Source organism: Phycodurus eques, chromosome 19 (genome assembly GCF_024500275.1).
Source record: "Phycodurus eques isolate BA_2022a chromosome 19, UOR_Pequ_1.1, whole genome shotgun sequence".
NCBI classification, from domain to species: domain Eukaryota; kingdom Metazoa; phylum Chordata; class Actinopteri; order Syngnathiformes; family Syngnathidae; genus Phycodurus; species Phycodurus eques.
In genome coordinates, this window is record NC_084543.1 from 5,862,419 (window position 1) to 5,877,761 (window position 15,343).

Genomic DNA, 15,343 nt, shown 5'->3' on the forward strand with positions numbered 1-15,343 from the left:
TGTCAAGCATTGTGTATAATTATAATAAACAATCATTTGGATTTATGGAAGAGCAGAAGAAATGATTTCCCAAGGGTAAAAATTTGAAATCTGCAACTCCTGTATTGTAATCACTCTTGTCTATATCTTGAGCTCGTGTTACCAAGGGGAGGCTTTTTGGTCGATGCGAAGGGTCAACTTGGTGTTTGCTCTAATTTCCACAAAGTCACTCATTAACCAGTGGGTAGGCGAAAAGATTACTTTTTTTTTGGTCTGATTCACCTGCAAAACATGAAATTTGCTCAGTTGTCCAACGTCACATGAACCGGAGGTAAGGTGGCCCAAGGTTAGCTGTCTCAATGATCTGTGTTACTAAATAACAATAAAAATCATGTCTTTTTCTGACAGAACCAGTTTTGACGGGATCGGTTTGGACAGGCCGCATACGTTTCTAAAATCTGCATGCGTTTTGATGTTGTCAAAAAGCTACAAAATTGTAAACAGGGAACACCCACCGCTAACATTAGTAATTCTACAAAGAACTCCACACAGGAAAGATGATGCGCACTCGCCTGTGGTCCTCACGCCTTGACCTGCTCTCCCCGAGACTCATGTCGACTGCCTCGCCCAGGGTCTTGCAGGCTTCAGACAAGCCTCCTGACCTCCTGGCCGCCTCTTTGGCCTTTGAGGATCCCAGCGCATTCCGCGTGAAGAGCCTGAGAGACTTGTTTCGTGCCTTGGCCGTATTCCGGTTCTGCTCCTTCCCCGTGCTCGTCAACAACTGTAACACGGTGAGACGCACAATCCCATCCTTTTTTTTTAAGTGAGTTTCTAGTGGAGGAGATGAATCAGCTGATCCAAAATGTGTTACTTCACATTATAGACTAACAAAACACATCTTATAGAGCAGTGATTCACAAACAGATCATTAGCTACGCCGCAGGAAATGATCCAATTTCAACTTATTGGTTAAAAAAAAAAAAAAAAAAAAAGAAAGTTCAAAGGCAAAACTCTTGTTGCCCCCGAGAACTCTTTCTTAAATGTGAAGTTGAGATTTTATTTTCTTAATGTGTACATTATGGGCCAGGAAAATAACTATTCTGATGTCTCATATTAACAAGGTAAGTTAGTGTTATTTGCGTAGAGACGGTGAACTTCACCACCGGCCTGTTGCTTTAAAAAGAAGGAAAATGGCTAACAAATATCTCCTTTACTTTCATAAAGGTTGGACAGGAGTAACCTATACTAAAGGTGGCTTAAAGGTTACAGCGAGGCACCTTTGCGAAACATTTTTAGAATTGTAACAACCTTTCCTATGCTAAACAAAAAGCAGCATATGAAGAGTTCTCTGAGCTTAGAGTGTCACAGAGCGTGGATTTCATTTCTCTTATCTGCGACATTCCTAGCTCCTCGATGCTTGTATGTATGTATCAGAATCACTTTAAAAACCGGCCTGTGACGTCAGCATAACCTGGTCGTGCGTCTCTTCGCAGCTGATGTCAGCGGCCCGCAGCATTCTGGGCAGGCGCCTGTTCTCCTCGCTGATGAGGTCCACGGTGTACGCTCAGTTTGTGGCCGGCGAGAACGAGAAGGAGATCGCCCAGTCCATGGAGAAGATGAGCGTTCTGGGACTGAGGCCCATGCTGGCGGTCCCCATCGAGGAGGACCTGGGAGAGAGCACAGGGTCAGGAGCACCTTTCAAGCTCAAACACCACACGACAACTTCTAAGATAACCTCCACCAAGGCTTAAACACAGAAGAAACTAAATGAAGGGGAATATATATATATATATATATATATATATATGTATTTTTTTTAAATTGATTTATTTAGCAATTAATGATTCTCAACTACAGTGTGTGCGTCACGTACAGAGAGGAGCGATATAACGAGAACGCGGATGCCATGTTGGAATGCGTGCAGATGTCGCACAGCAATGCTTGGAGCAAAGATCCCATGATGCAACTGAAGGTCACGGCTCTGCTCAGTCCCGAACTCTGCGTACGTGTGTGTGCTTCACCTCAAGACCTGTCACACTAATATACTGTTTTGAAAAGATGTTACAGCCGAAAATCATGATTCATTTGCTACAAACAACCTGAGAAAAACGACTTAATGTTGTGATTCATTGTGTCTTCAAGGTCAAAGTCGGCAAGGTCATTTCCAAACAAGCGTACGACTTGGACCTCCTCGTCAGAGCGATGGATGGCGAGGACGTGAAGTTCCCCGGTTTGGAGGAGAGCGACGCGGCGCATTTCCACTGCAGCCTGCGCAGACTCAACAGAATAGCCGAGGTACCACAGTGACATGGAACCACGTGCAGGTTGTGGTCTAATAATAATAATAACAATAAAATCAAATGTGTATAGCACTTTAGAAACTACCACTAGCCTAGTATCCTAGTCTACTCAGACGCTTTCGTTATATAGAGTTCTAGACAGCCAGCCCAATGCATACGGCAACTAAGCACTTGCTAGGGGGCGCCCAAGAGCAATTAGCAGTCAACAAAGCCTGAGGAAGAATAGAGTAACATACTCGTTAAATATTTGGATTAACCCATCAAGCAGAAATAGAGGGATCAACAACAATAACGACAAGCAACAAGAAGCAGTGGATTTTGTCCCTTAGGCTGGCGTGAACAAAGTGCAGGTCCTGGTCGATGCGGAGTATACCTACATCAACCCCGCCCTGTCCCTTGTTACCATGGCAATGATGAAGAAGTTTAACAAAGACGGCGCCTGGATCTGGAACACGTACCAGTGTTACCTGAAGGTAAGAACTCAAGACCCACGTGGCAAATTCAGCCCTCTGCATTACTTTATGTGGCCCACGAAAGGAAATAATGGGCCTACTTATGTTTCCTGCTAAATCGTCATTTTCTTTTTATTTATTTATTTATTTATTTAGCAGTAAAGCTTTACCGAATAGTTTTTTCTTCACCGGTTTCACAAGCAATTATTATTTTTATTTTTTTACCAAATCCCTTCTTAAAATAAACTGCCCAAGAGATTTACGTTGTTGCACTGTTTAAAATGACTCATAACTTCCACTTTACAAGCTTCAGACATGACATGGGGAAAAAAGAAAATCATATGGCCAAAATGCAAACAAAATGCTAATTTGTGGACACGAATTAGGTGTAATTTCCACCCAAAATACAAATTGACAACAGGTACAGCAGGTAACTGTAGAGGTCATTACATATTACTACTATATACTACATACTTGCTCTCAGGAGACAAGGACGCTACTGCACGAGGCGATCAGTCTGTCCCAGGAAGAAGGCTTCTGTCTGGGGGTCAAGCTGGTGCGAGGGGCCTACATGGACAAAGAGAGGAAGCTGGCGGTGAACGAAGGTCGCCCAGACCCCGTCCAGGACTCCTGGGAGGACACAAACAACAAGTTAAGACACTTGTTATCTCCGCCAGGGAGCAGTCATTTTCGTTAAATGTATTTTTATTATTATTATTTTTTTTAAAGACTTGTTTTGCTCACGGAACTCACTCTAACCAACCAATCACAGGATGAAAAAATGCTGCCGTTACTCTGGGCAGATTAGCTTGACATGCCAACACATTCAAAATTGAAGAGGTGAAATCTGATTGGACAAAATAAATAAATAAAATTAAAATCTAATCAAATCAAATAAAACATCCACCTTCATTTACTAGAAGCAGTACAGCCAAGAGGAAAAAAAACACGACGAAAAATTTAAATTAAGCAAACAAGACTGTTGGGAATAAATTAACATTATTTAATTAAACAAATATTAGAATTTAGTTTCTAAATGTAGGTCAGTCCTGATAGTGTTTAGGCCGTCAGAGAAGGCCTTGCTGGCCATAATTTGTTACATTTTTACACTGTTTGCTGTGTTTTGCTTCCTTGGATCCCAAAACAATTCTCACATTCGAAGTTACTAAGACACTACAGTGGCTGTTAACGTCTTGATTTCACAATATGCAGACATATACTTCTGAATTCCATAAACCTCCCTCTTGTGCTGTGCAGTTATAACAGCTTGCTGGAGATGATGCTGAGGCTCATCGCCCAGGACCCGGAGCGCTACAGGATCATAGTCGCCACGCACAATGAAGAGTCGGTGAGGAAGGCCGCCACATGGTGAGATCATGGAAAGTATTAAGTTAATAAGAAATGTCAAAGGAGGTGGTAAATATGTAAAACATAATTTTGTGTGTGTGTGTGTGTGTGTGTGTGTGTGAAAATAGCTATATAAAACCAAGTAAAGGATCCCTTTATTTGGGTTTTTTTTTTTTTCTGAAAATGTCAACTTTGGGAAGGTTATATATAGTTCCTCCTTAACATGTCCTGAATAAGATGAACAGCTTCAAGTTGGAATGGCTTTAAACTAGTCGAGAAATGTGAAATACTCTGAAATACTTTCAAATATCTCATGAATGAGTTAAAGTAAATCATTTTAGGTTAATAATTGTTTGATTAATTAAGTAATAAGTTCGGTAAATGTCTCCATTTAAGTAATATAGTCTTCAGTTCAGTACTTTTGAACGTTTGTGTGTGTGTGGGGAAATATTTTAACAGTTTAAATGTATCACTTGTTTCATCACCATCAGGGTTGAAGAACTGGGTATAGACAAAGCAAGAGGCTCGGTGTGCTTTGGTCAGCTTCTGGGAATGTGCGATCACGTCTCCCTCACTCTAGGCGAGCTATATCATCACGTCACAAAATGTCATCCTTTCATTCGACAACAACTGATACCTCTCTCCTCTCCACCGCAGCCAAAGAAGGTTACGCTGTGTACAAGTCGGTCCCGTACGGCTCCGTGGACGACACTCTGCCCTACCTGGTGCGCAGGGCCCAGGAGAACCAAAGCGTGTTGAAGGGCATCCGCAAGGAGAGAGACCTGCTCAGGCAGGAACTCTACAGGAGACTCAGGTTGAGAACGCGCCAAGAGTAGCATTCAGGACACTCTGTATTTTGCTTCATCTGGTTTGTCGGACAAATGTAGCAATTCATGGTGATAGTTGGAATATGCTGGACCCGTTTTTCTATATGCACTTTTTCTGCATTCCTTTTTTTTTTGCTCGTAGCCATTTGCCAATAAAGGTGTAAATATTGTTTGATGTGTGGAAAATTAATTACTACACATAAATGGATCTTTGTTCATAGTGACATGCAACCACCACAAATTGCAGTACACAGGTACATCTCAATAAATTTGAAGTCTCAAAAGCTTAATTTAGTGATGTAGTTCAATTCAAAAAGTGAAACTCCTATTATAAAGATGTACTACATACAGTGAAGTATTTCATGTTTTGGGTTTTTTTCAATATTTATGTAACATTTACAGCAAAATACAGCAAAAGAAAACCCCAAATCCACCCTCTATAAACTAGAATAATATTACATAAACAATGGAAATTATTTTAAATGTGGAAACTAGGCAGAAAATTTCCCTCTGAAAAGTATTTTTCTTAAGTGTTTAATGAATCTATATATTGTAGGAGTACTGAAATAAATGAAATATTCTACCTTATTCCAATTTATTGAGATGTACCTGTATACCTTTTGGGGGATTTTTGTTTGGTAGTGTGCCCTGATTTATCTAAGACCCTCCAACTGAAGACTTAAAAAAAAAAAAAAAAGAAAAAAGGAAGGCAAGACCAGGAAACACTATTGAAGAACGTTTATTAATATATTATTACTGATCACACAAAGCAGCCTCACTTCAAACAAACTGTACTTGTTCAAATGAACTGATCCAGCATCAGCCAAAACAGCTTCCAGCCAGGTGGTGCTTATAATGTCAAAATGGAATGTAACCTTTCCGAGATCAATAGTTTCCTTGGTTCTGATTCCTGTAGCCTCGCTGGTAGCCCCCCTGGTAGCCCCCTTGGTAGCCGCCCTGGTAGCCCCCTTGGTAGCCGCCCTGGTAGCCCCCCTGGTAGCCGCCCTGGTAGCCCCCCTGGTAGCCGCCCTGGTAGCCCCCCTGGTAGCCCCCCTGGTAGCCCCCCTGGTAGCCCCCCTGTTTGGACTGGTAACCACCCTTCCCTCCGTCTGTGGAGGGATTAGCTCAACAAGTTATTCACGACAAATCAACAAATGAAAACAAATTTGCTCTACGTACCTCTCTGATAAGATTGTTTCTGTTGATATCCACCTTTCTGATCTGTAATTCAAGGGGAACCCCATTAGCAGAGTTTAAGTTGAAGGTCACGAGCTATACGTAATACACGATCCCGGTCCCTGAACTGAAGAATGGATTTTATAACATGTCTCTATTCTTTTGGGAATTTGTCAGGGAAATAGTAAAATACTGAAAAATGTGAGACTTTGGGAAATGTGAAAAATACTTTCCAATGTGTCATGAATAAGGGGAAAATTTGGAAAATGTCTCCATTAATTTCCACGGGAAATGAATAATTGTGGGAAAAGTGGATTTCTTTTTTTTTTTTTTTTTTTTTAATGGGATATGATGTTTGTATACGTTTAAAACCAATATGCCTTGGGTCTGATCTTTTTGTGGCCCACCAACTTCAAGAAGAGCAACTCGAGCGTGACCAAGCTGACCTCTGTTGAAGTAGCCTCCGTAGACGCCCTGCTTGAGGTCGAAGACGCGCTCGTTGTTCTCCACCAAGCTGCCCAGTTTCTCCGCCAGCTGCAGGGCCATGTTCTGCAGGGAGGTGGGCTCCGTGCGGTGCATCACAACCGTCTGCGTGGGCTGGTCCAAAGAGGCCTGCCCGTGTGTGGATGGTGACATTAAATACAAAAACAAGCAAAAATAATATAAAGGAATCCTTTCCGTATGCTACAGGAAGCCATGAAACGTTACCATGAGCTCCTCGTTGATGATCATTTTGCTGATGATACTGTGAACTGTGGCTATCTCCAACTCAAACATGTCAGATAGTGTCGCCATGCTAGAAAAAAAATAGATACTTTGTTTGTATGTATGAATTTCAAACCCCCAAAGGCTATTTTAATAATGAAGCTGACCTGATGGAGTCGTACACGCTGCTGTACGTGAACAGGTACGTCCTCAGCGACTCCTCTTGGATTTTCCTACACAAACCAACCCACCACACAGTCACCAAGCGAACGAGCCAAAATCAGAACATGCAGATTTATAAAATGTTGACTGACGCCGAATATTTAAAAATTAAAAACATTTAAAAAATTAAAAACACGTCAACCTGACGAGCATCTCGCGCACTCGCTGCGTCTCGGGAAACAGGTCCCAAACTTTACTGTTCATCTTCTCGTTGATGATGAAGGAGTGGCAGGTGCGCCAGTCGCCCATCTTCATGGCCTTGCTGGCGGCCACCACGTGCTCGCGCATGCTCTCTGGGGGGCCTGGCAGCAGGAGGGGAGGATAACAATATTTTTTTTTTTTTTAAAAAGAGAGATTTCTACGTGTCTGAGTATTTACAGATAGTTGAACTACACACACACAGTAAAATAAAAATGTACAATTCTGATGATTATATCTTTCAGCAAACAAAATTTTACCCCAAAGTCACCCATGTCTCGAAACTCCAATATTACACAAACAATGAAGAAACAATGAAAGTGATTTTTAACATAGAAATTAGGCAGGAATTTGCCCTCTGAAAAGTATTTTCCAAGTGTTTAATGAATCTATACAATGTAGGAGTACTGAAATAAATGGATTTTCTACCATATTCCAATTGATTGAGATGTACCTGTAATGTGTAAAGCGGTCTCTGTTCAGAACATATGTTTTCACACGGTCGCATACCTGTGGTCAAATTACAGTAGAACTAGCCTCTTGAAAAGTATTTTATCATGATCTGAGATTATTACTCAACCGACTTGATCCCAAAATGATTTAGTACAAATAATGTATCTTCACTAGAGGTGCAACGATTAATTAACAACTAATCGATGTATCGTTTAGAGACCTTGTTTAACTAAATAACAACAATAAAGTGCTCTTTCATTAGATTCAATATAAATGTATCAGTCGGACAAACGATTTGCAATGAAATAATTCTCTACTTACCAAGTAGGGGCTGCCTCTCTCCCACTCGAAGCTGATGGTGGAACTGCTTGCTGATCATGCGGCGGCGGGCGTCAAACTCGTGGGCGGCCATGTAGGGAATTTCCAGCAACATGGCCGACACCAAGTACACGCACTCTAGCAGCTCCAGGTTGATGTGCATGTGGAAGGGCACCTGGGATGGACACACAACTGTTAAAGTGTGGAAGGAGTGAAAACAACAGAGTGACAGTTGGGAGTTCATCCCAAGACTAAATGGAAGTAAGGAGAGGCGTCATATTTGAAGGTATTGGTACTGATTCTTAGAAATTATAACACAATGTGTCTGTTTGTTTGTGTGTGTACTGACTTGTCTTCTCTTCTCTATCTTCTCCTGCTCAGCGTTCCTCTCCTGCATGTTCCTCATGAGTAAACCCTGACCCAGGAGCTCCTTGGCACGGCCCGAGGACTGGATGTCCAGCAAGGCATTGTGGGCATCTTTGATCATGCCTTGACGGAAGGCACAGATGCCCAGTTGGACCATGGTTCTGTTGTACAGGATCTTGGAGAAAGGAACGCGAACGGTTGGGTGATGTTAAGTCACCCCATCACGATGGAGGTTGGGACAGAAATGTCACCGGGAGCTGAGGGGGGTCATGAGCGCACCTGCACGGGTGGGTCGGCGTGCTGGATGTTGTCCTGCAGGTGGCTCATCAGCATCAGGTCGCGAGCTTGGTACCAGCGCGAGTGCAGCGCGTGGTGGTAAATGTGGCAGAGAATGGCGCACGTACGGATGCGGTCGGTGCGGTCCTTGGCGTAGATGAACTTGCAGAGGCGGTCCATGATGACGGCGCTGTCCTCGCCCTCGCTCTCCTCCTGGTCCTGCTGGGACTATGTGACACCGGGACCCGTAAGCACTTAAGAACAACTGTTAAGCTTTTCCAACAGTTTACAGTTCTGGTGAAACATTACACAACCTTACACACCATACCCTGCTTCTGCTGGCTTCTGCTGTCTGTTACAGTTCTGACACTACAATTAACCTGTTACTTTTCTCACCTTCGTTTCTGCCTGGATGCCCAAGCTTCGCCGGTGAGTCTTGTAATCAAACTTGTAGTAGGTGTGCATGATTCTGCGCAGGTAGATGCGGCAAATCTCCTCCGTGGTGCCCCTGCTCTCCAAGTAGTTGAGGAGGCGGTCCATGATGCCGCACACGTGCCCTTCGTCTTTGAGATTATCCACATATTCTACAGGGACGGGATGTTTAACCATTAACGCAAAAATGTTTCCCTATTGGCGATACATGGTTACAATATTAACTTACCTTGTGAATGAGGATCTGTGTTCTGCATGATCTTGGTGAACTCTTCATCCATCCTCTCCACCAGAGTTAAAATGCAGCCACGAACCCTGAAAGGCTGCAAACACACGAGAGAGAAAGAAAATTCACTAAACTGTCACATTAGATGACCTTTTTACCCAGCATTTTGGGATGACAGTAATAGTGTAAGCAAACGCAAGCAGATAAGGCTGGGAAAGCTGAAAAAATTAAAGTGGAGCATAGAGAAACAAAAACAAACAAAAAACATAAAAAGGTGAAGGGAAAATGGGAGACACCTGATCTGAGATGGCCAAGTTCTCACTGTCCTCTGCAATGTTCTCCCCAATGAACATGTCGCTGTTGTCATACAGGACGTCCAACAGCTCATCAATGCACTCCAAACACTTCTTCCACATTTCCGGCTGAGGGACAAAAAAAAACAAAGAAAGAAAGGGCATGCCCAGAGCGACAATTAAATGAAGTGTCAGTCGTATCGAAAGAGTCTCAGATGTATAAAACCGCTTCTTACTTACTTTCATAAAGGTTGCCATGTTGGGGTTGTAGTCATACAGCGACGCAATGATGTTGAACTTGATTTTAACCAGGACGCCCTCACCCAGGTTATGCTCTGCAGAGATGCTTGCAAGTGCATGGAGCAGTTCAATCTGGCCAGTCCTGCCACAGAGGAGTTTGCATTTATTATTTAACATACATGACGGTGACAACAACTTTTGATGCACAAATCTAATTTGCTCTTCATTATGTCGAGTGTGCGCCGAGTCAGTACCGGTCTGTGCCCTTTTTGCCCCTGGCTTGCAGGATCTCATGGAGCTTCTTCACCACCACAGTCGTGTTGATCTCTGTACCCTTTGCAAACATCTTGGGCTTCTCCTGATGGTTTGAGTCAAACGGAAATGAAACTATTATGTATCATGTGGTTGGTTGTTTCTGCTAAAACATCTCAGAAGGTGCTTGTACATTTTCCGTACCTTGACAAGAGGGACGCCTCCCTTCACCTTCTCCCAGCCTCCCTCGACCTCCTCTCCTCCTTCTTCTTCAGCCTCCTCCTCCAGCTTCTCTTTCTTCTTCAGCTTCTTCTTCTTCCCCACCTTTTCGGTGGTCTTTTCAGGTCCATGGGCCCTGAATGCATCGCAGCACAACTTGTAAGAGAGAATGACTGAGTCGTGCCCTCAAATTTGCAGCTTTCAAGCGCTATTATCCATTTATGTAGAGAACAGAATCAATTGTGAATTGCAGTTGGCTCACTTCTTGAGGAAGACCATGGCGAGGGACGCACTCTTCCCCTCTGCGTCATCAGAGCTGTCACTGCCGGTATCCACAGTGTCAGAGCCCCAGTCTTCATCATCTTCATCGTCATCGCTGGAGGACGACTCATCCTGTCAAAGGGATAGACCACCTGTATAACCACAAATTTTAAACCATACAAACGGTTTAAAAGGTACGAGAAGGTTCGGCCTATAAGCCGCTGCTCCCCGCAGTAACATTAGTTTTGTTGCTGACTGCCTATTTTTCGACATAAATCAACTGTGTAACACTACGGCACTACCTGAGTTATGCCTTTTAAAAAAGGGTCAGATTTTTGCGCTGCTCTGGCGTGTGCTCAACAGACCGAATTTTACGGCGCACAACAGAAAGAAACTGACAGTGTGAAAGCAGTACAACAACAGCCATTGACACAATTATCAACAACCAGTTAAGCAATACTCCATTTCCTTACCCCAGAACCTTTGGCGGACTTGAGGAACTTGCTGGCTTCCGGCGTGGCCTCAGGCTTCTTCTTCAAGAAAGATTTGGCGGACACACCATCATCATCCTCATCGCTGTCAGAGGACGAACCTGGCAAACAGAAGCAGGATTAATATTAACCAGTGTGCGTCTTCACATGTGACCTTGATGGAGGACTTAAACTTCCCCTCACAACATCAATCGTGATACCTTGTCCAAAGTGTTAAGAGTAAGGAGGATATATATTATTTCCTTCCTTTTATATATATATATATATATATATATAAAAAACAAAAAAAAAACAGCTTACCTGAATCGTCTTGGCCCTTTTCCTCCTCTTCATCTGCAGACTCTTGAGGATTCTATGACAAGCAATATTGAGAGGTTAATGTCGTCCTCGAGTGAAAGTCAGATACACAACAATAACAATCACAGCTAATGCCGGACACACACAAAGTTTTTGTACCGATTTTGCCCCTTCCCGACCAAGTATGTCAAACACCAGACAATCTTACGTCTTATAAGAATATCCAATAAGACTGTCCTTAGGTCTGATGTGTGCTAAGAGTGGATTTTGTTCTGATTTTAGGGTCAGAAACAGGTCAGGCCGACAATTTTAAATAATGAACGTGTGCAATATTGATGACGAAACTCTTCGTGTGTGTGTGTGTGTGTGTGTGTGGGGAACGCCGACTTCTCCCGAGTCATGATGCCGAGAATTGTGATGTGGAATGGAATATCGCCAATCAAGAAGCATCCTGACTCAACAAAAGGAAACGACCGTAAATAAAAAGAAGCATGTCTTACCCGCTGATTTTTTTTTTGTATAAAAGTGGGTTCCCCGGGCGGCAAGAAGTATTTTCCAAAGAAAGTCGATTTTTGAGAACATTGCCATTTGACAAGGCTCCTGGCTCCGGCAACCTTCGGGAATCCGTAAGTGTTTCTTCTTCTTCGGTTTTGTGAGATCATGTGTGATTATGAAAAATTTCAAGTTCGGCGTTTGAACAGAATCTTTTAGTGTGTGGTATTCTGTGTTGATATTATTGGAGCACATCACGGACAATATGACCAAAACTGTTAAAGGCCAGATATTTTTTTTTAACTTTGTGTGTGTGGTCTGTCACAGATAAAAAAAAAAAAATTACAAATGTTTTAAAATTTGATGTCTTTATGTGTGTACCAGGCTTTAAATTACATACTTGAGTGGCGTTCACAGCCCACCGAGCATCAGTTTAAATGTGAACGTTTCGTGTCATTTTATTGTCACCTCCTTGTAAGCAGTGATTTGTGTCTCGTAATCCCGGTTGTACTTGCGGATCTTCTGGCGCAGTGTACTGAGGGCTTTGGCGTTGTTCTTGTTCATCTTCTTCTTGCCCTCTTTGTCCTCCCAAAGCTGAAACATTGTCCAGTTTCAAACATTACATAAGAAAAAAAAATGGAGGGGGGAATTTACAGCCACACTTAATCCCAAGACACATTTAAAGAATTGCTAATAAGAAAGACAGTATAATCGTAAAAGGGATGCACCGATACAGACATTGGGAATTAATAATAATTAAAAAAAAGCTCCGATACTACAGCACCGAGCCATTTGCACTCCTGTCACGACGTTGCAGCGGTGACTGAAGAGAAGTAAACGATGATGTGATAAAGTACCACCTCAGTTGTCCTGCTAACAGTTTTACTTCATAACTGAAATGCCTTGTGTTATAGGCTATATTGAAATGAAATCTGTGGCAAGAATGTTAGAAAAGCATGCAGTTAGATGTTAAAATGTCAGTAATGACAAGTTGTTACTCCAAAAAGTGTTTAGTTGAGTGAAACGTATGCCATCTGCAAGAAACGTTTGTTTTGTGTGTTGTCAAATCTATGTACCGGTACTTCAGTTCATACTCGGTCTGGAAAAAAGTGGTATCAGAAATTCAAGCACATTTCAAACCCTAAAAATGTAACACTGATTCAAGAACTAAAGAATTCCAAACAGAGGGAAATACAAGGGCTGCTGACCTGATTCAGGTAGTCTTCCAGGTCTGCCAAGAGTCGAATGTAGAAAGGTGGAACCCCTTCTTTGTCGACTATATTCTTGCTTTTGAGGAACGCTCGACACAACTGCTCAAACTCCTCCAGACACTTGGCCATGTCGCGGATCTTCATGGCATTGCGAATAGTTTTGATGAGATTGGTCAACTCCTCGAACCTGACACCGGAACACATTCAAGCAACACGGTTAATGCATGCTTCTGTAAGGACCGAAGTCAAATTTGATACAAAAACAAAACAAAACAGCCAACCTTTTGTCTTTGGCGCTGCGCACGACTCTCTTGGTGTCCTCCTCGTCATCACTGAGCAGCAGCGACCTGAAAAGCCAAACGTGCATTGTGAGTTTGTTTCAAATCTAAATAAAACACTACGGTGATGCAATATTTGCACTGACTGCTTGAGTGTGGTCCCGGGTGCTTTTGGGGTGATCTCATCTGCTGACGAGGACTCCTCTGACTCACTGTCAGACCCGGTGGCAAAGAAACGAGACATTGCTGAAGAAAGGGCTCAATCTGTAAAAAAATAAAATATGCACAATTATAATCACAAAATATGAGTTTTCCTCAGTTACTTGCTTAGACACACACACTTGGACAAAATATACACACAATAAATTAATCTGATCAGTGAACTTTAGCCCACTACTGCTTTTTGTACCTGAAAACTTTTTTAAACTTGAGTCCGTTATCTCATTAAAAATGATCGTCTTGATGAGTGCAATTCATAGACAACAACAAAAATTAGAACAATTACATCATGTGCTGTCATCGGTGTCTCCCTAAAAATGTCCACATTTCAGTCTACAAGAATTCCATTTGGAACTAGAGAAAACACATTACGGTTTTCTATGTAAATTCTAGCAGGTGGGCCAATTGTGCTGGTTCAGGACTGTAAAATAAAAAAAATAAGTCAATTAATTTATCATCATTTGGGGCAATTTCCGAAGTTGCGCTTTCCCAATTTCTGCGCCTATGCGACGTTCATGCTCTGATTAAAAACAAACAGGAGTTACTTGAATAATTTTACCATTGAATACTTAAGGAATCATTTGGAGAACTACTTTTTACACTTCTTTTGAGTCAAATTAATTTACGGTAACTAACTTGGCTTAGTTAAATAAAGTTTTGACTGCTATTATTATTTTTTAAATTCTATTAACTGCATTATTTGTGGGTTTATTCAGTATGTAACCATGTAAAGCACTTTCGAGTTATCTGTGAAAAGTGCTACATGCATAAATTGGACTTACGGTAGCTGGCTATCTTTAACTTGGGTTATTTTAATTTAGCACAGCGTAGGTCGGTATGTTCTCAAGTTGCCTTCTAAACAAGACCTACGCGGTGCTAATGCTAAGCTACTCTTCCGCTAGCACTCGGCAAGCAGCGGGCCTCCGAGGAAATAGACAGGGCAACAGCGAACAAGCATCGATCAAGTAACAAACGTATTTCTATCCCAAACTCACCTACGTCCTTGTGAAATGTACTGTGCGTTGCTTATGTCCTGTTTGAATTGTGATAAAATCCAGTTTTGCTGTTACGTTGGCACTGTGAAAACGTGCGCCGTTCAGTGCGGGTCACTCGCGCCGGGAAAAGAAGTGCACGACGACGACTCCGCCGGATTGCAAGATGGTACACAGCGCACACTTTGGTTCGCTCCCGTGCTACAGCGCCCACTGTCGGACAAAGTAAAACACTCTGGAGCACTGCTGATATTCTCCGGTGAAAACCACACATTTTGTGCAGGATTTAAAATTACTCTTCTTAATAGGATGCTGAGGGCCATTCTCATTTATTGTGTCATGTTGCCGTAGTCTCATTCTAAAAATCGGTTTTAAGATTTGCGAAAATTATTTTCTTAACTAGTGGCAAGAAAATGTATTCAGGAACTGTTAAATATATGTTGAACAAAAATGAACTGAATGCTGTTGTAATGTTTGAAAAATTATTGAATTTAAAAGAATCCGCCTAAGAAGAAAAAAAATGTATTCTACAAAAAATATCTTACAGGAATAAATCACTTGTTAGAGAAGTAAAACACAGTATGTGCATAAACACACACAGTGGATATAAAGTCTACACACGCACGCACTCAAATGTAAAGTTTTTCTGATGCTAAAAATACATAAATAAGTAATAATATTGTCTCATTCCACAAGAAGAGTGGGCCTAACCAGGTGTTCTGCCACCAGGCGTGTGAACGACCGGTTACTATGCAGGACAGTCCTTCACCAGCCAAGTAGGGAAACAGCAAAAAAATAAAAATAAAAACAATAATACAAAT

General features: G+C 42.1%; 2 protein-coding genes across 2 annotated transcripts; one reads left to right on the forward strand and one right to left on the reverse strand.

Annotated features, from left to right (window-relative positions):
- Window positions 1-536: 536 nt before the first annotated feature.
- prodh2 (proline dehydrogenase 2) lies at window positions 537-4,914 on the forward strand. Its single transcript, XM_061664014.1, has 9 exons — window positions 537-770; window positions 1,473-1,663; window positions 1,855-1,981; window positions 2,122-2,274; window positions 2,609-2,752; window positions 3,216-3,382; window positions 3,989-4,099; window positions 4,570-4,658; window positions 4,736-4,914. Exons 1-9 carry the CDS (start codon window positions 537-539, stop codon window positions 4,912-4,914), a joined length of 1,395 nt encoding a protein of 464 aa, XP_061519998.1.
- A 714-nt stretch (window positions 4,915-5,628) lies between these two features.
- eif3c (eukaryotic translation initiation factor 3, subunit C) lies at window positions 5,629-14,666 on the reverse strand. Its single transcript, XM_061706299.1, has 23 exons — window positions 14,526-14,666; window positions 13,458-13,575; window positions 13,315-13,380; window positions 13,031-13,220; window positions 12,291-12,416; window positions 11,334-11,385; window positions 11,016-11,134; window positions 10,544-10,674; window positions 10,267-10,417; window positions 10,065-10,168; window positions 9,811-9,952; window positions 9,574-9,699; window positions 9,281-9,374; window positions 9,016-9,203; window positions 8,623-8,847; window positions 8,327-8,518; window positions 7,981-8,152; window positions 7,151-7,310; window positions 6,954-7,019; window positions 6,790-6,877; window positions 6,528-6,693; window positions 6,085-6,126; window positions 5,629-6,014 (listed from the first exon to the last, which is right to left on the reverse strand). Exons 2-23 carry the CDS (start codon window positions 13,553-13,555, stop codon window positions 5,791-5,793), a joined length of 2,922 nt encoding a protein of 973 aa, XP_061562283.1. The 5' UTR covers window positions 13,556-13,575; window positions 14,526-14,666; the 3' UTR covers window positions 5,629-5,790.
- Between the last annotated feature and the right edge of the window lie 677 nt (window positions 14,667-15,343).